Raw genomic sequence first — 11,839 nt, 5'->3', positions numbered from 1 at the left:
AAACCGGATGTTCCCCACTCTTGGGAGCAGAGATGGCGCTGAAAATCATCTTTTCCTTCCAAGGAGACGAATTCGTACGAGGCTTTCTTTCCACCATTAGCAGCGATGTGAGTAAGATGTCTTTCTCGTTTCATTTTTCTTTTTCACATATATATAATTCGAGAATACTCATTTTATCTAACTGAACACATTTTTAAAGTTGCTTCGCTTTATCAGTGATTTATTGCGAATTATTATTTGTAATTATTATTTTTTTCACGTTTCGTTTGTCCACGTGGATCTTTATTAATGTAGCGTCTCATCTTGATAATTCAGCATTTGTGAATAGAATATATTTCTTCATGTTTTATAATAAACGTGGCAACTTGCAACGTTGTGTTTTATGAATTTGGGAAATTAATGTATTTTTTGTTGGTCCTATATGATCACGTATAAAAAATCCATGAATCGTGAGCCACCATCAGAATTGATTTTTCCACGTGTACAAACGTATCGAATATTTTAATAAGTTAGCTAAAGTTGCTCCAAAATTATCCTCTCATTTTGGCATGCCTCCGTGTTGTATCTCAACGGAGCATGAATGCTTGTGGGAGGTAAAGTAAAAGGGGAATTTGCCTTCGGAATCCACACGATACTGTCTGGAACTGTTTCTCTAAGTTCCCAATAATTCTTTAATTCTTAAATACTGATATGTATTCTTGTAGTACGTAGAAACTATATGACATTTTTAAAATGATTTCAGGTCGGATTAGACAAGATATAAAAGATAAACTTTAAATGAAATATTTTGCATATGAATCTGAAGAGAACAATAAGTAAAAAATGATCTCAAAGATAAGAAGAGTTTCAATTAGAAAAATGCCAGGCTTTGAATCATTGGATAGACTCGCCAAGTGTTGCATGACATTGATAAAATATGCTTGGGCTATCGATCATACAGTTCATGCAACTTTTGGATATTTTCCAACATGAAGAAAAAGACTGGATATTAAGAATTCAGTAATATCAAAAATGGGAAATAAATCGTTACATTAAAGAAGCTTCCAGAAAATATAAATATCATTAAATATGTTGCAAATGGAAAATTGCACAATTTAAATAAGTAAGTGTTTTATAAATTATAACTTTCTTAAAAGTAAATTATTAAAAGTTCATAATATGATGATATTAGTATATGATATAATTATGATATTAAACCCATTTTCCTCTAAGAAGAACTGACTTTTTAAATTAGTTTTCTTTTTCATAACTATACATATCTTGAAATCCTAATATCTATGTTTCTGTATGTAAATTTCAGATTGCAAAAGCTGTTATTGGAGGTTAACAATCCAGATATGGTAACATTATAATGACAATTATAGAGATGAACTATATAGTCTTGTGACAATATAATGTCAATGTAATGAGAAGCATACCAGAAGAAAGATAAAATACTTTGCAAAAATGATGTCAGAAGAACTTGGAATAAAAAAACTTTAAAACTCGATACAAAAATGTGTGAGATAACAGAGAGTCAGTAATGTAAAATAATTTTAAACTATTTTGCAATCAATGATTGCATTACTGTATGACATTGAATATTAATGTAAGTTTTGATAAATTTAATAAACTAGAATTTATATAAGTTCAGTCTTTTATTACCAAATGTTAGTATCTCTAGAAATGATTTTGTCAGTAATGTAGCCTACAATCCCAATGTTTTGCAGATACTTTGATATATTCGCGCTTCTTCTGGTTTATTCAAACATCCATAAAGCTTATTCAGTTTCAAGCAATCTGTTTTACTCATCGCTTTTCGTTGACCGATCGTGACACCAGGCGTTTTCGGTGTCAGAGTTGGTTTCATAGGATCTATACTAAAAAAATAATTACCGTAATGCATTATGCTGTCGTATCCATATTCGTAGCTATACGTCGCATTCTCCGGTGATTGTTTGTTGAAGTTCGATCGAAATCCTAATAATATACAAAAGAAAATGATTGTTAAGAAAATCTATAGAAAAATATTAGTTTCATAATTATATATATGTTCATAAAAATTTAGGATTTAATTCTTACCAGGTATAATATTCTCATAATGTACATTTATATACGTGTCTCTATCGGAACGACTGTGCTCGTGGAAAATACCGAGGGCATGCATCAACTCGTGTATAGCTCTTCCTTCATTTTCCAAGCAATTCGGTCCTTTTTCGTCTGGTGGTTCCAGGGAGAGGATTTGGGTTCCACCGAATTTACCCACGAATGACCAACATCTGAATTAATTTTACGTATGAATGAAATTAATAAAGAAATTAATCTTATTTTTTTATAGTGCAAGAATATTGGGTCAACATCCATGCACGTTTTACAAGTGTTTTTAAAGTGCGAATATTTACCCTTTAGGATGCATTACTGGCCAAATCAGCAAGAAATCCTTGGCTTTACCATCCCATGGAATAAATTTGATGCATGTCATATAATTTATATATGTGATTGCTTTATATATTTTCACATAATCTGTAACATCTGGAAACAGAAAGATTATATATATTATTTCTTATTTTTATCTCGTTTTTTCAAACACAATATGGAATATAATATTATAAATATACACACACAATTATTTGTTTATACATACCATATAGAGTGCTAATTACATAAGGAACTGTTCTATTTTGCCACAGTTTATCTGGGAAAACATCCCAACGTAAACCAACACGCCAATGATTGAAATACTAAACAGAACAAAAAATAATATAAAATAAATTATAACAAATATAATAAGGAAGAAAGAGGATAATATATACCTCGCTAGTCACGGCTATATCTCCTTCAAATAAACCAGGACGGACTTCCGGGTCTTGCGAGGACTCGTAAAGATGTAATAAATCATCTTGATTCGATGTTCTAACTGTAAAGCAATTTTTTTTATTTCATAACATGTGCATTCTCTGATATTAATACATATATATTATAATGCAAAATGTTCAATTTTCATCACAGCAATATTTCTTAATGAAAGACAAAAAAAATTCAGTCTCAATGCAATATATATATATATATATATATATATATATATATATATATGTCCATGCTTACCTAAATTAGGTACGATAGGGTGTATCGCGTTGATAAAAATTTTATTTATTGATGATGCGATTGCGATCGTTGTGCAAAATAAATATGTACATGTTAGCAACTTCATTTTAATCATTATTGCTTCGTATCACGCACTTCTGCACTGCTATTAATTGCTACGAAACATTACGCATAACTATCGCGGTTTTTTTTTCAAAAATCAGTGCCTTGACACGTGACATGCAAAGTTACGTAAAGATAGGTTAGAATAGGTCTAGGTAAAGGTACCTTTTCAGGTACCTTAACAGCTGATTGTTGAGACCATAGACTTCTATATATAATATATGTTTCTATATATATTATATTATGTGAAACGAGAAAAAAGAAATATATTTCTCTCTCTCTCTCTCTCTCTCTGAAGATGTTTTCGACAAATCGTTTTCTTATCAAGAACATGTATGTCACGTGTCACAGTGTATTATCTACATGTGTAGTTTTTCGCAAATATTATGTATAATATAAATAAAAATATAAATGCAAATTGCATGTGCATTAGAGTGATTAAAGTTGAAGATTATGGGATTTTCGCAAAAAGCGACTGAGAAAAATTTAGACCATGCAATTGCGGGAGCTGCTAGTGGATGTATAACGAGATTTCTATGTCAACCTTTAGATGTTATAAAGATCAGATTTCAAGTAAGTTTTATAATTGTATAACAAATTTTAATATATTTTCTTTCTGCTTGTGCAATTACATAATTTTTGTTGCAGTTACAAGTTGAACCAATTTCAAAATGTCACGTTGGCAAATATAGATCTATATTGCAAGCTTTTTTACTAATCTTGAAAGAAGAAGGGGTTTCTGCTTTATGGAAGGGCCATATACCTGCACAATTGCTGTCAATTACTTATGGGACAGTTCAGGTGCAGAATAAAATTTGTCTAATAATATATTTAGCAATTATATATATATATATATATATATGGTAATTTTTATATGGTTTAGGAATTTTTTTATATTATATGTATATACCTATATGTTTTTCTCTTTTTTTACAGTTTTATTCGTACAATGTGTTGATGCAAATGATGCAAAGAATACAAAAAATTGAAGAATGGAATCATTCGATGCATTTTATTGCTGGGGCTGGTGCTGGAAGTATGGCAACAATTGTTTCGTTTCCTTTTGATACTATAAGGACTAGATTAGTAGCCCAATCGAGTAATCATCAAGTTTATAACGGTGTGCTACATTCTTGTAGGTAAGTTATAAAAAGATTATTTTCAATTTATATTAGTATTAATAATAAAAATTATAATAGAATATTTTTACTAATACACAAATATTTTTATATTTCAATATATATATATATTTTTCTTTTTTAGTTCAATTCTTCGACAAGAATCGCCGAAAGTCTTCTTTTCTGGTCTATTACCAACTTTATTGCAAATTGCTCCACACACTGGGTTGCAATTCGCATTCTATGAATTTTTCACAGATTTCTATAAAAGATATACTTCAAGTACCGATACTAATTTCTATAATTCCATGGTATCTGGTAGCGCCGCTGGATTCATTGCGAAAACGATCGTCTATCCGTTTGATCTTGCTAGAAAGAGGTTGCAGATACAAGGTTTCCAACATGGTCGTAAAGGATTCGGCAAGTTCTTTCAATGTGAAGGATTAATGGATTGCTTAAGAGTGACTGTAAAAGAAGAGGGAGTGCAAAGTCTCTTCAAAGGTCTTGTACCGAGTCAGATAAAAGCTACTGCAACTTCAGCTCTGCATTTTACCACATATGAACAAGTTTTATTACTGTTAAGAATATTGCACTGATAGCAAATTTAAGTAAAACAAATTTATTTAATATATATATATATATATATATATATATGTATACATAATATAATCCTCCCTTTAATTATAATTTGTATATAAATTAATATATTTATTTGTACTCTTTGTAAAGGACTGATTTCTCTAACATATATATTATTTATGTTTATAAATAAAAATTATAGAAATTCTAAATTATTGATTATATATATCATTGAATCTACTTTGATTTAAATATATATCACAATACGATTTTTAAAGATAAAACCTATATATTCCAGTCAACGCATGTAGCTGTATTCATTTAATTTGTGCAGGCATATTTTCAGGTGTTCCTTCTAGGACAGCTATAATATTTTTTGCTGTAATTTTGGCCATTTCATCTCTAGTCTCTATGGTAGCACTTCCTATGTGAGGTAGAATCACTAAAAAAAAAATATAGATAAATATAAATTATAGTATTATTATACAATATATACATATACATATATATATATATATATATATATATATATTTTAATATACCTACCACAATTATCTAATTTTAATAGCTCATTATCTAATGGTATCGGTTCTGGTGTCATGACATCTAACCCAGCTGCTGCAATTGTGCCATTCTTCAAGGCGTTTATTAGTGCTTCTTGATCCACCACGTCTCCGCGACTACCATTCACGAATATAGCAGTTTCTTTCATTTGTTTGAAAGCTTCAGTATTAAACATTTGCTTCGTTTTTGGTGTCAAAGCTATAGTCACTACGACAAAGTCACTGTTCTTGAGTAATATGTTAAATTCAACTTTTTCACCGCCGAATTTGGACGCTTCCGGTTTAAGTGTTCTACTCGTATATAAAATTTTAGCAACATTGAAGCTTTTGAGCAGCTCTGCAACCCTAAAGCCGATTCTACCCAAACCGACCATTCCTACAGTCTTTCCTGACAATCCTGTGCCACACATCCATCTCGGTGACCAAGTTTTCCATTCGCCTCTGCAGTAAATAAAACAATAATTTTTTAGTTTACATGTATTCATAAAGATTCTAACAATTTTGTGACGTATCGTTAATATTCAACATACTTGTAAATTGCTTTATTTGCTTGCATTAAATTCCTTGACGTGGCTAATAAAAGACCTACTATCAGTTCTGCAGTTGCTTCAGTCAAAACATCAGGAGTATACCCAACTCTAATTTCTCTTTTCTTTAACGCATCTAAATCCAGGTGATCAACACCCACTGACATAGATGCTACAACTTTCAACTGTGAACCTGCAGCTTTCAGAACCTCATCATCTATCTTATCTGTTAGTACACAGTATAGAGCATCTACTCCATGGATTTTAGATAGTAATTCTGATCGGGGTATTGGTTCAGGCTTGTCCCATAATATAGTCTGATACCTGAAAGTAACAAAATAAGTATTTGTCAGATAAGTAATAACTACACATATGTATTGTTATTACATTCCTTTGTTTCATGGCATTATACAATATTTATACAGTATAATCATTAAATAAAACTTTACATAAAATTATAAATAAAGAAGTAAAATGTATAAAATAATGTAATTATAAAAATAAAAAGATAAAGATGAATGAGATAATAAAAATCATACATTTTACAATACAATAAAATAAATTGTTTTAGCAATAACAATTTATTGTAAATAAAATATTCACCGTTCTTGTAGTAAAGATAAGCCTGCAACAGGTATGTCCGGTCGTGTAATTAAGATTTTAGGTTTATCCATTTCGACAGAACTCATTAGGACTTTCGGACAACTGTAGATTGTTGAGTTGATCCTGTTCGAAAATACGAATCTCTCGCTTTGCTTAAAGAAGCAGATAACGTTCCTGTATTGCATTACGGACGACGATAGCGTGGTTGTGGTAGGTTGTTTGACAAAATTGTAGTGTTGGATCCGCAGCGTTTTCGTTGCTGTTACCAGACTGTATGTTTGCTACATGTGTCACAGTGTCACGATCATGACACGTATAGCAAGCATACAGTCTGGTAGCAGCAACGAAAACGCACCTTATTTTGACAGATGACAGATGTACACGTCGTATGATTCGTCAACGAACTAACCTCTTTAAATCTTGTAAATTTCTTAATTTTCTGTAAAAAAGATGATATATATTCCTTCCTTTGGATTATCGAATGGCGAGATAGGAACTTATATATTTATATAACTTCAAATAATTTTTATAAGTAATTTTTTAAATCTTATTCACATCAGTTGATGATGATTTATAATTCTCCTTCGTCGTTTTAGTCTTTTTTTTTATTCAATCCTCACTTTGTTTTTAATCTGTTAAGATATATAATTTAATTCTTTGAGGCACAAAAATTCACGATAAAATGTACCGCCGACGTGGTCGACGGTCACTGTATGACTTGGAGATAAAATGTAGCATGCACTCTAATATTGAGTTGGTACTCTGTATGATAATTATATTGTTTCAGAGATGTTTGTGCGCCTGCTGGAATTATGTAATAACAAAGAGTTAAAAATTGTTATAAAGAGGGATATGTAAAAGACAAACATCTCACATTTATAATCAGATATTTCTCTTTATTCATACATATATATTGTTAATAAAGTTAGTATAGAAGGCACTTATATATAACAATCATATTTTAAATATATATATTTATAAAAATAACAAGCAATATTATTTCTAATAAAATGTATATGTAAACAGGTTTCGTTTTTTTATACATTCTTTTTAGTCAGCTATTATACATAGTACTTCTGTTTCCTGTTAATACTGCATAAAATGAATAAAACAGCTTTATGTAATTTTCTTTACAAAAATAATACTTCATTCGCATACCACAAACTATGTATCTATGAATTATCAAATAAAAGACCTATTAACAAATTATACTGTGTCAATATACAAATGCTTTGCTATCTTCTAAACGATCGGACTGCTTCGCGTCTTTTTGATTTCTCATGGCTGCCGTGACCGTGTTTTTCATTAGCATCGCCACCGTCATAGGGCCCACACCACCGGGAACCGGTGTAATATGTCCGGCGACTTCCTTTACACCATCGTAATCCACATCTCCCACCAGGCAATAATTGCCGTCTGCCTTCTTCACTCTGGTGATTCCCACATCAATTACACAAGCGCCTGGTTTAATCATTTCCTTGGTGATCAAACCGGGAACTCCAGCTGCCACCACAACTAAATCCGCCAACTTTGTAAACTTTTCTAGTTCTGTGTGAGGAGTGTGAATATGGCAAATTGTTGTTGTCATATCCAGCGCACCCGTTTCAGCTGAAAATACAATGCAGAATTAGTATGGAAAATCATAGATTAGAGAAAAATATATAAGAAGTTTGATGAAACTCAGTTATTTGATAGTAATTAATAAATATTAAAATTTAAATCTATAACAATTTTTCTATGAAGAAAGATATTAGAATGAATAAATGGAGAAACATATTAGGCTGGCATATTACTAACTAATAATAGATTTCTATTATTAGTTAGTAATATGATTCTACTTTAATGACATAATTTTACCAAGTTAATATTACCTTTGCCATCTGCGTGAAGTAACAATGCAATAGGAAGTCCGACATGTTTGGATCTACCAACAACCACAGCGTTTTTTCCAAATGTTTCAATTTTACTCCTAACTACTAATTCCTTGACAGCTAGGGCAGTGGCTGGTACAATACTACTTTTGTCCAGTGTCAAATTGCCAAGATTTTCCAAATGAAAACCATCTACATCTTTTTTAGGAATTATCGCTTGGCATACTTCTCTGTCATTCATGCCCTTTGGCAATGGTAATTGTACCAAAACGCCATCAACTGATGGATCTTTGTTAAGATGATCAATTTCCGTAAGAAGTTCTGTCTGTGTTATGTTTTCTCCCAAATGAATGGTATAACTCTCAATTCCTGATCATTAATAAATAAAATATTAGTATAAGTAAATTTGTGGTAAAAATAATTGTCAAAATAAAAAAATATATTTACCTACTAATTTTGCAGCTTTCATTTTTCTACCAATGTATGCTTTACTAGATGGATGATTTCCTACTAAGATTGCTACTAGTTTTGGCCTTTTTTTGCCAGCATTTACACAAGTATTTATAACAGCTTTTAACTCTTCTTGAATCTCATTCGCTATTCTTGATCCATCTATAATCGCAGCTTCTTGTCTGTAAATAAAATTCAGAATTATTATATACACAAATCAGTATAGATTATATTCACAATATCATTAACAAAGTTTTTATCGAGATTATAATGCTGAATTATTATATAAATTCTTGAAAAATCATGATATTTTTACACATTGTTAAATATTTTATATAATTTTATTATTATTATATTATAAATATTTTTTATATATAAATATATATTGAGGGTATATTACAATTACTATTATTATATTCTTTGTATTGTAGATTAAAAAATTGTTCATAAATTATTTAAATATCTAACAAAAAAGAAAATTGTAAAAAAGGAACTTGCACCCACCGGATTTTTGACAGATGCAGCTTTCTCGCAAAGCTCTGCGAGACGATGGAGAAGATGCTCCTTCGAGAGAACATGGTTTGCAGATGTTGCTTCAAGGGATTCACTCACTATTCTGAGATACATATTATTGCATGCTGCCAAAGATATGCCGAGGAATTCCGGTTAAAGCTTGTGCAATCCCTGTTATTACGTTCGTCTGCGATAATACCAGAGTGTTATTCGAACAAACAGCTGTCATAAAAACAATACAGCTCGCTGGGGGTCGATACTACTGACGTTTTACGAAGTATTACGAAATCGATTAAGATTGGGAGTGAAAGGCCAGCGATTAGAATACTTGTCTGACTAGTCTCGCTCTTTTTTTACTCGAAAAAATCATGTGGAAAAATAACCAATCAAATTCCGACGAAGTCGCAAAACACATGTTCGCGATCAAACATGTAACGTCAAATACGGAAATGACAGGCATAAATATTACCCGCAGAGCAGTAAAATTGAGAAAGTAATTTTGATAGTCATCCAGAGATGGCGCCACAAGTCTATTTTCGCATGCATCAATGTTTTACGTTATTGCTAGATGGAGCTGCATGTTCCATTGATCAGAGTTCATTCAATGTATTAAAAGAGTAGTCAATATAGCAAATAATTTGATATATCAAATACCGAAATGATATAAAACGGTATAAAATGAAATATGATAGATATAAAATAATTTACTTATTTATTTATTTCTATCTGACTGAAAAGATATTTCAAGAGATATTTTTCACAAAAACTAGCTGTCACTTTGCGTATCGTGTTGGTCGTACCAATTAATTTTGATTTATGAATGATAGAATTATGTTGTAAAATTTATTCCCAATAAAAAAATTTCCAGGTTGAATAATTCTTGTTATATTAAATTGCAGTATCACCTATAGTAGTATTATAATATATGTATATAGTAGCATGTGTCAAATTCGCTCGTTTTGTATCGCAGGCTATTATGAATTAATATATTTTATATCAATAAGCTGAAGGCTACATGTATTTAAAAAATAAATAAAATATTTTTTTAAATTCTATTTTTTCAAATTCTGTTTTTCCAATAGATTTTCAAGAAATCTCGTCGATGGGCCGTGTGTTTGACATGTTTATAAAATTCAAATTATATAGTAATGCCGAAAATGAATTAATATTTCAAGAAATTATTATTATTATACACGCTGAACTTTACATCCGATGAATAAAATAACAGACATATAAACGTGGAGTAATTTTATAATAAAAATAATTTTTTCATATAAAATAGAGAAACGTTTTTATATAAGATTTATACCATATTACATGAAAATTTTTCTCTGAATCTCCTCTTGTTTAGCATTGAAATAAATGAACCAAATTAATGTGCGTGCGTGCGTACGTATCATTTATAATAATTTATAAACAAATAAAAATAAAAATAAAATAAAATGAAAATATATAATTTAGATTATTAAATTTAAATAATTAATATTCATAAAAATCTATAATTGTGTTGTCCAATATCTTAAATATTATGTTATTGTTCTTTAAATACAATTAATGTTTTATGACAGATATCACTTGATTTCTGTCAAAATATATTAATCGAGAATTGTCGATTACATTTTGAAAAAAATGAAATTTAACACACCAATTAATTTATATAATCTATTAGCTGATTAAAGCGTTAATTTGTTAAGTAATTTTTAAAATAATAATATATTTTAAATAATATTATATAACATATATTATTTACAATATATTACTGTATGTCCTCTTCTTTGGAAAAAAAGTTATTTATAATTTTAAATATATTTTTGTATTTTAAATTTAGAAATTGTTTTTATATCAAAATATTATTGCCATTAAAATTCATAATATTATATTATATTATTACGTATTTTATTTTTTGTTATAAACAAAGCGCGCGCCTGTGTTGTTCTAGTATTTTAAAACAGGCATGTCAAACAATACATTTTGCGTCACGAGCCACACGAACTATTTTACATTAAGCTGAGAGCTGCATGATGTCAATATTCAAAAAATAAATAAAATACGATTTTTTAAAGGCTTATAGTTTTTTAAAAAGACTTATTTTTTCAAATCCTGTTTTTCTAAAAGATTTTCAAAAATCTCGGCAGGCCGTATCCTTTTCGTTGGCGGGCCGCGTGTTTGTTTGATTTATAGAGATGTTTAATTATAAAGCGCGCGCGATATTCTCTCCATTAAGGGATTAGAGAAACTGTTTATTAAATCGATACCCTACTGATATTCCTATATATTTATTTAATGCGATAATAAACAATCGGGTATCGTTTCACTAACTTGAATATCGGATAAAAAAGACGCTTTTTTGCCAAACGAAATAATATATTAGAGACGTTAAGGAATGATTACATCAAATTATTGGCAAGTTTCGGGCATGGAAAAGAGGC

General features: G+C 29.9%; 4 protein-coding genes across 9 annotated transcripts; 1 reads left to right on the top strand and 3 right to left on the bottom strand.

The window, feature by feature from the left end:
* Nucleotides 1-115: 115 nt before the first annotated feature.
* On the bottom strand, nt 116-3,696 carry LOC114931493 (hatching enzyme 1.2-like). Its single transcript, XM_029303570.2, has 6 exons — nt 3,085-3,696; nt 2,793-2,896; nt 2,624-2,720; nt 2,382-2,511; nt 2,062-2,258; nt 116-1,959 (listed from the first exon to the last, which is right to left on the bottom strand). The coding sequence occupies exons 1-6, from the start codon at nt 3,197-3,199 to the stop codon at nt 1,688-1,690; spliced, it is 915 nt and encodes a 304-aa protein (XP_029159403.1). The 5' UTR covers nt 3,200-3,696; the 3' UTR covers nt 116-1,687.
* On the top strand, nt 118-5,095 carry LOC114931492 (mitochondrial thiamine pyrophosphate carrier). The gene is made up of 6 exons (XM_029303564.2): nt 118-1,102; nt 1,301-2,866; nt 3,620-3,759; nt 3,835-3,987; nt 4,123-4,325; nt 4,450-5,095. Exons 3-6 carry the CDS (start codon nt 3,640-3,642, stop codon nt 4,898-4,900), a joined length of 927 nt encoding a protein of 308 aa, XP_029159397.1. The 5' UTR covers nt 118-1,102; nt 1,301-2,866; nt 3,620-3,639; the 3' UTR covers nt 4,901-5,095.
* Nucleotides 4,104-7,357, bottom strand: LOC114931501 (glyoxylate reductase/hydroxypyruvate reductase). 6 transcript variants are annotated; one of them, XM_085483815.1, is made up of 6 exons: nt 7,132-7,357; nt 6,932-7,015; nt 6,577-6,846; nt 5,977-6,297; nt 5,430-5,887; nt 4,104-5,325 (listed from the first exon to the last, which is right to left on the bottom strand). In XM_085483815.1, the coding sequence occupies exons 3-6, from the start codon at nt 6,759-6,761 to the stop codon at nt 5,201-5,203; spliced, it is 1,089 nt and encodes a 362-aa protein (XP_085339941.1). In that variant the 5' UTR covers nt 6,762-6,846; nt 6,932-7,015; nt 7,132-7,357; the 3' UTR covers nt 4,104-5,200. The 6 variants fall into 6 exon arrangements, with proteins under 6 accessions (XP_085339941.1, XP_085339942.1, XP_085339943.1 ...); XM_085483816.1 differs by having other exon boundaries at nt 6,577-6,835; XM_085483817.1 differs by having other exon boundaries at nt 6,577-6,750.
* Nucleotides 7,358-7,451: 94 nt separating this feature from the next.
* On the bottom strand, nt 7,452-9,841 carry LOC114931502 (NAD-dependent methylenetetrahydrofolate dehydrogenase). The gene is made up of 4 exons (XM_029303582.2): nt 9,402-9,841; nt 8,895-9,079; nt 8,448-8,816; nt 7,452-8,184 (listed from the first exon to the last, which is right to left on the bottom strand). The coding sequence occupies exons 1-4, from the start codon at nt 9,473-9,475 to the stop codon at nt 7,793-7,795; spliced, it is 1,020 nt and encodes a 339-aa protein (XP_029159415.1). The 5' UTR covers nt 9,476-9,841; the 3' UTR covers nt 7,452-7,792.
* Between the last annotated feature and the right edge of the window lie 1,998 nt (nt 9,842-11,839).

Source organism: Nylanderia fulva, unplaced genomic scaffold, assembly GCF_048542155.1.
Source record: "Nylanderia fulva isolate GAGA-0341 unplaced genomic scaffold, ASM4854215v1 Scaffold27, whole genome shotgun sequence".
Lineage (NCBI taxonomy): Eukaryota > Metazoa > Arthropoda > Insecta > Hymenoptera > Formicidae > Nylanderia > Nylanderia fulva.
The sequence above is the reverse complement of the archived record's forward strand: the minus strand, read 5'-3'. Positions and strand labels throughout refer to the sequence as shown.

Coding starts and splice junctions, on each gene's coding strand:
- LOC114931493 (XM_029303570.2), bottom strand. CDS start 3,199: ATGATTAAAATGAAGTTGCTAACATGTACATATTTATTTTGCACAACG. Junction 2,897..3,084: donor CCCTATCGTACCTAATTTAG/GTAAGCATGGAC, acceptor ATTGCTTTACAG/TTAGAACATCGAATCAAGAT. Junction 2,512..2,623: donor TGTAATTAGCACTCTATATG/GTATGTATAAAC, acceptor TTCTGTTTCCAG/ATGTTACAGATTATGTGAAA.
- LOC114931492 (XM_029303564.2), top strand. CDS start 3,640: ATGGGATTTTCGCAAAAAGCGACTGAGAAAAATTTAGACCATGCAATT. Junction 3,760..3,834: donor TTATAAAGATCAGATTTCAA/GTAAGTTTTATA, acceptor TTTTTGTTGCAG/TTACAAGTTGAACCAATTTC. Junction 3,988..4,122: donor TTACTTATGGGACAGTTCAG/GTGCAGAATAAA, acceptor CTTTTTTTACAG/TTTTATTCGTACAATGTGTT.
- LOC114931502 (XM_029303582.2), bottom strand. CDS start 9,475: ATGTTCTCTCGAAGGAGCATCTTCTCCATCGTCTCGCAGAGCTTTGCG. Junction 9,080..9,401: donor CTGCATCTGTCAAAAATCCG/GTGGGTGCAAGT, acceptor TTTTATTTACAG/ACAAGAAGCTGCGATTATAG. Junction 8,817..8,894: donor GAAAGCTGCAAAATTAGTAG/GTAAATATATTT, acceptor ATTAATGATCAG/GAATTGAGAGTTATACCATT.
- LOC114931501 (XM_085483814.1), bottom strand. CDS start 6,761: ATGCAATACAGGAACGTTATCTGCTTCTTTAAGCAAAGCGAGAGATTC. Junction 6,298..6,576: donor TTATCTTTACTACAAGAACG/GTGAATATTTTA, acceptor TGTTACTTTCAG/GTATCAGACTATATTATGGG. Junction 5,326..5,429: donor ATTAAAATTAGATAATTGTG/GTAGGTATATTA, acceptor TTTTTTTTTTAG/TGATTCTACCTCACATAGGA.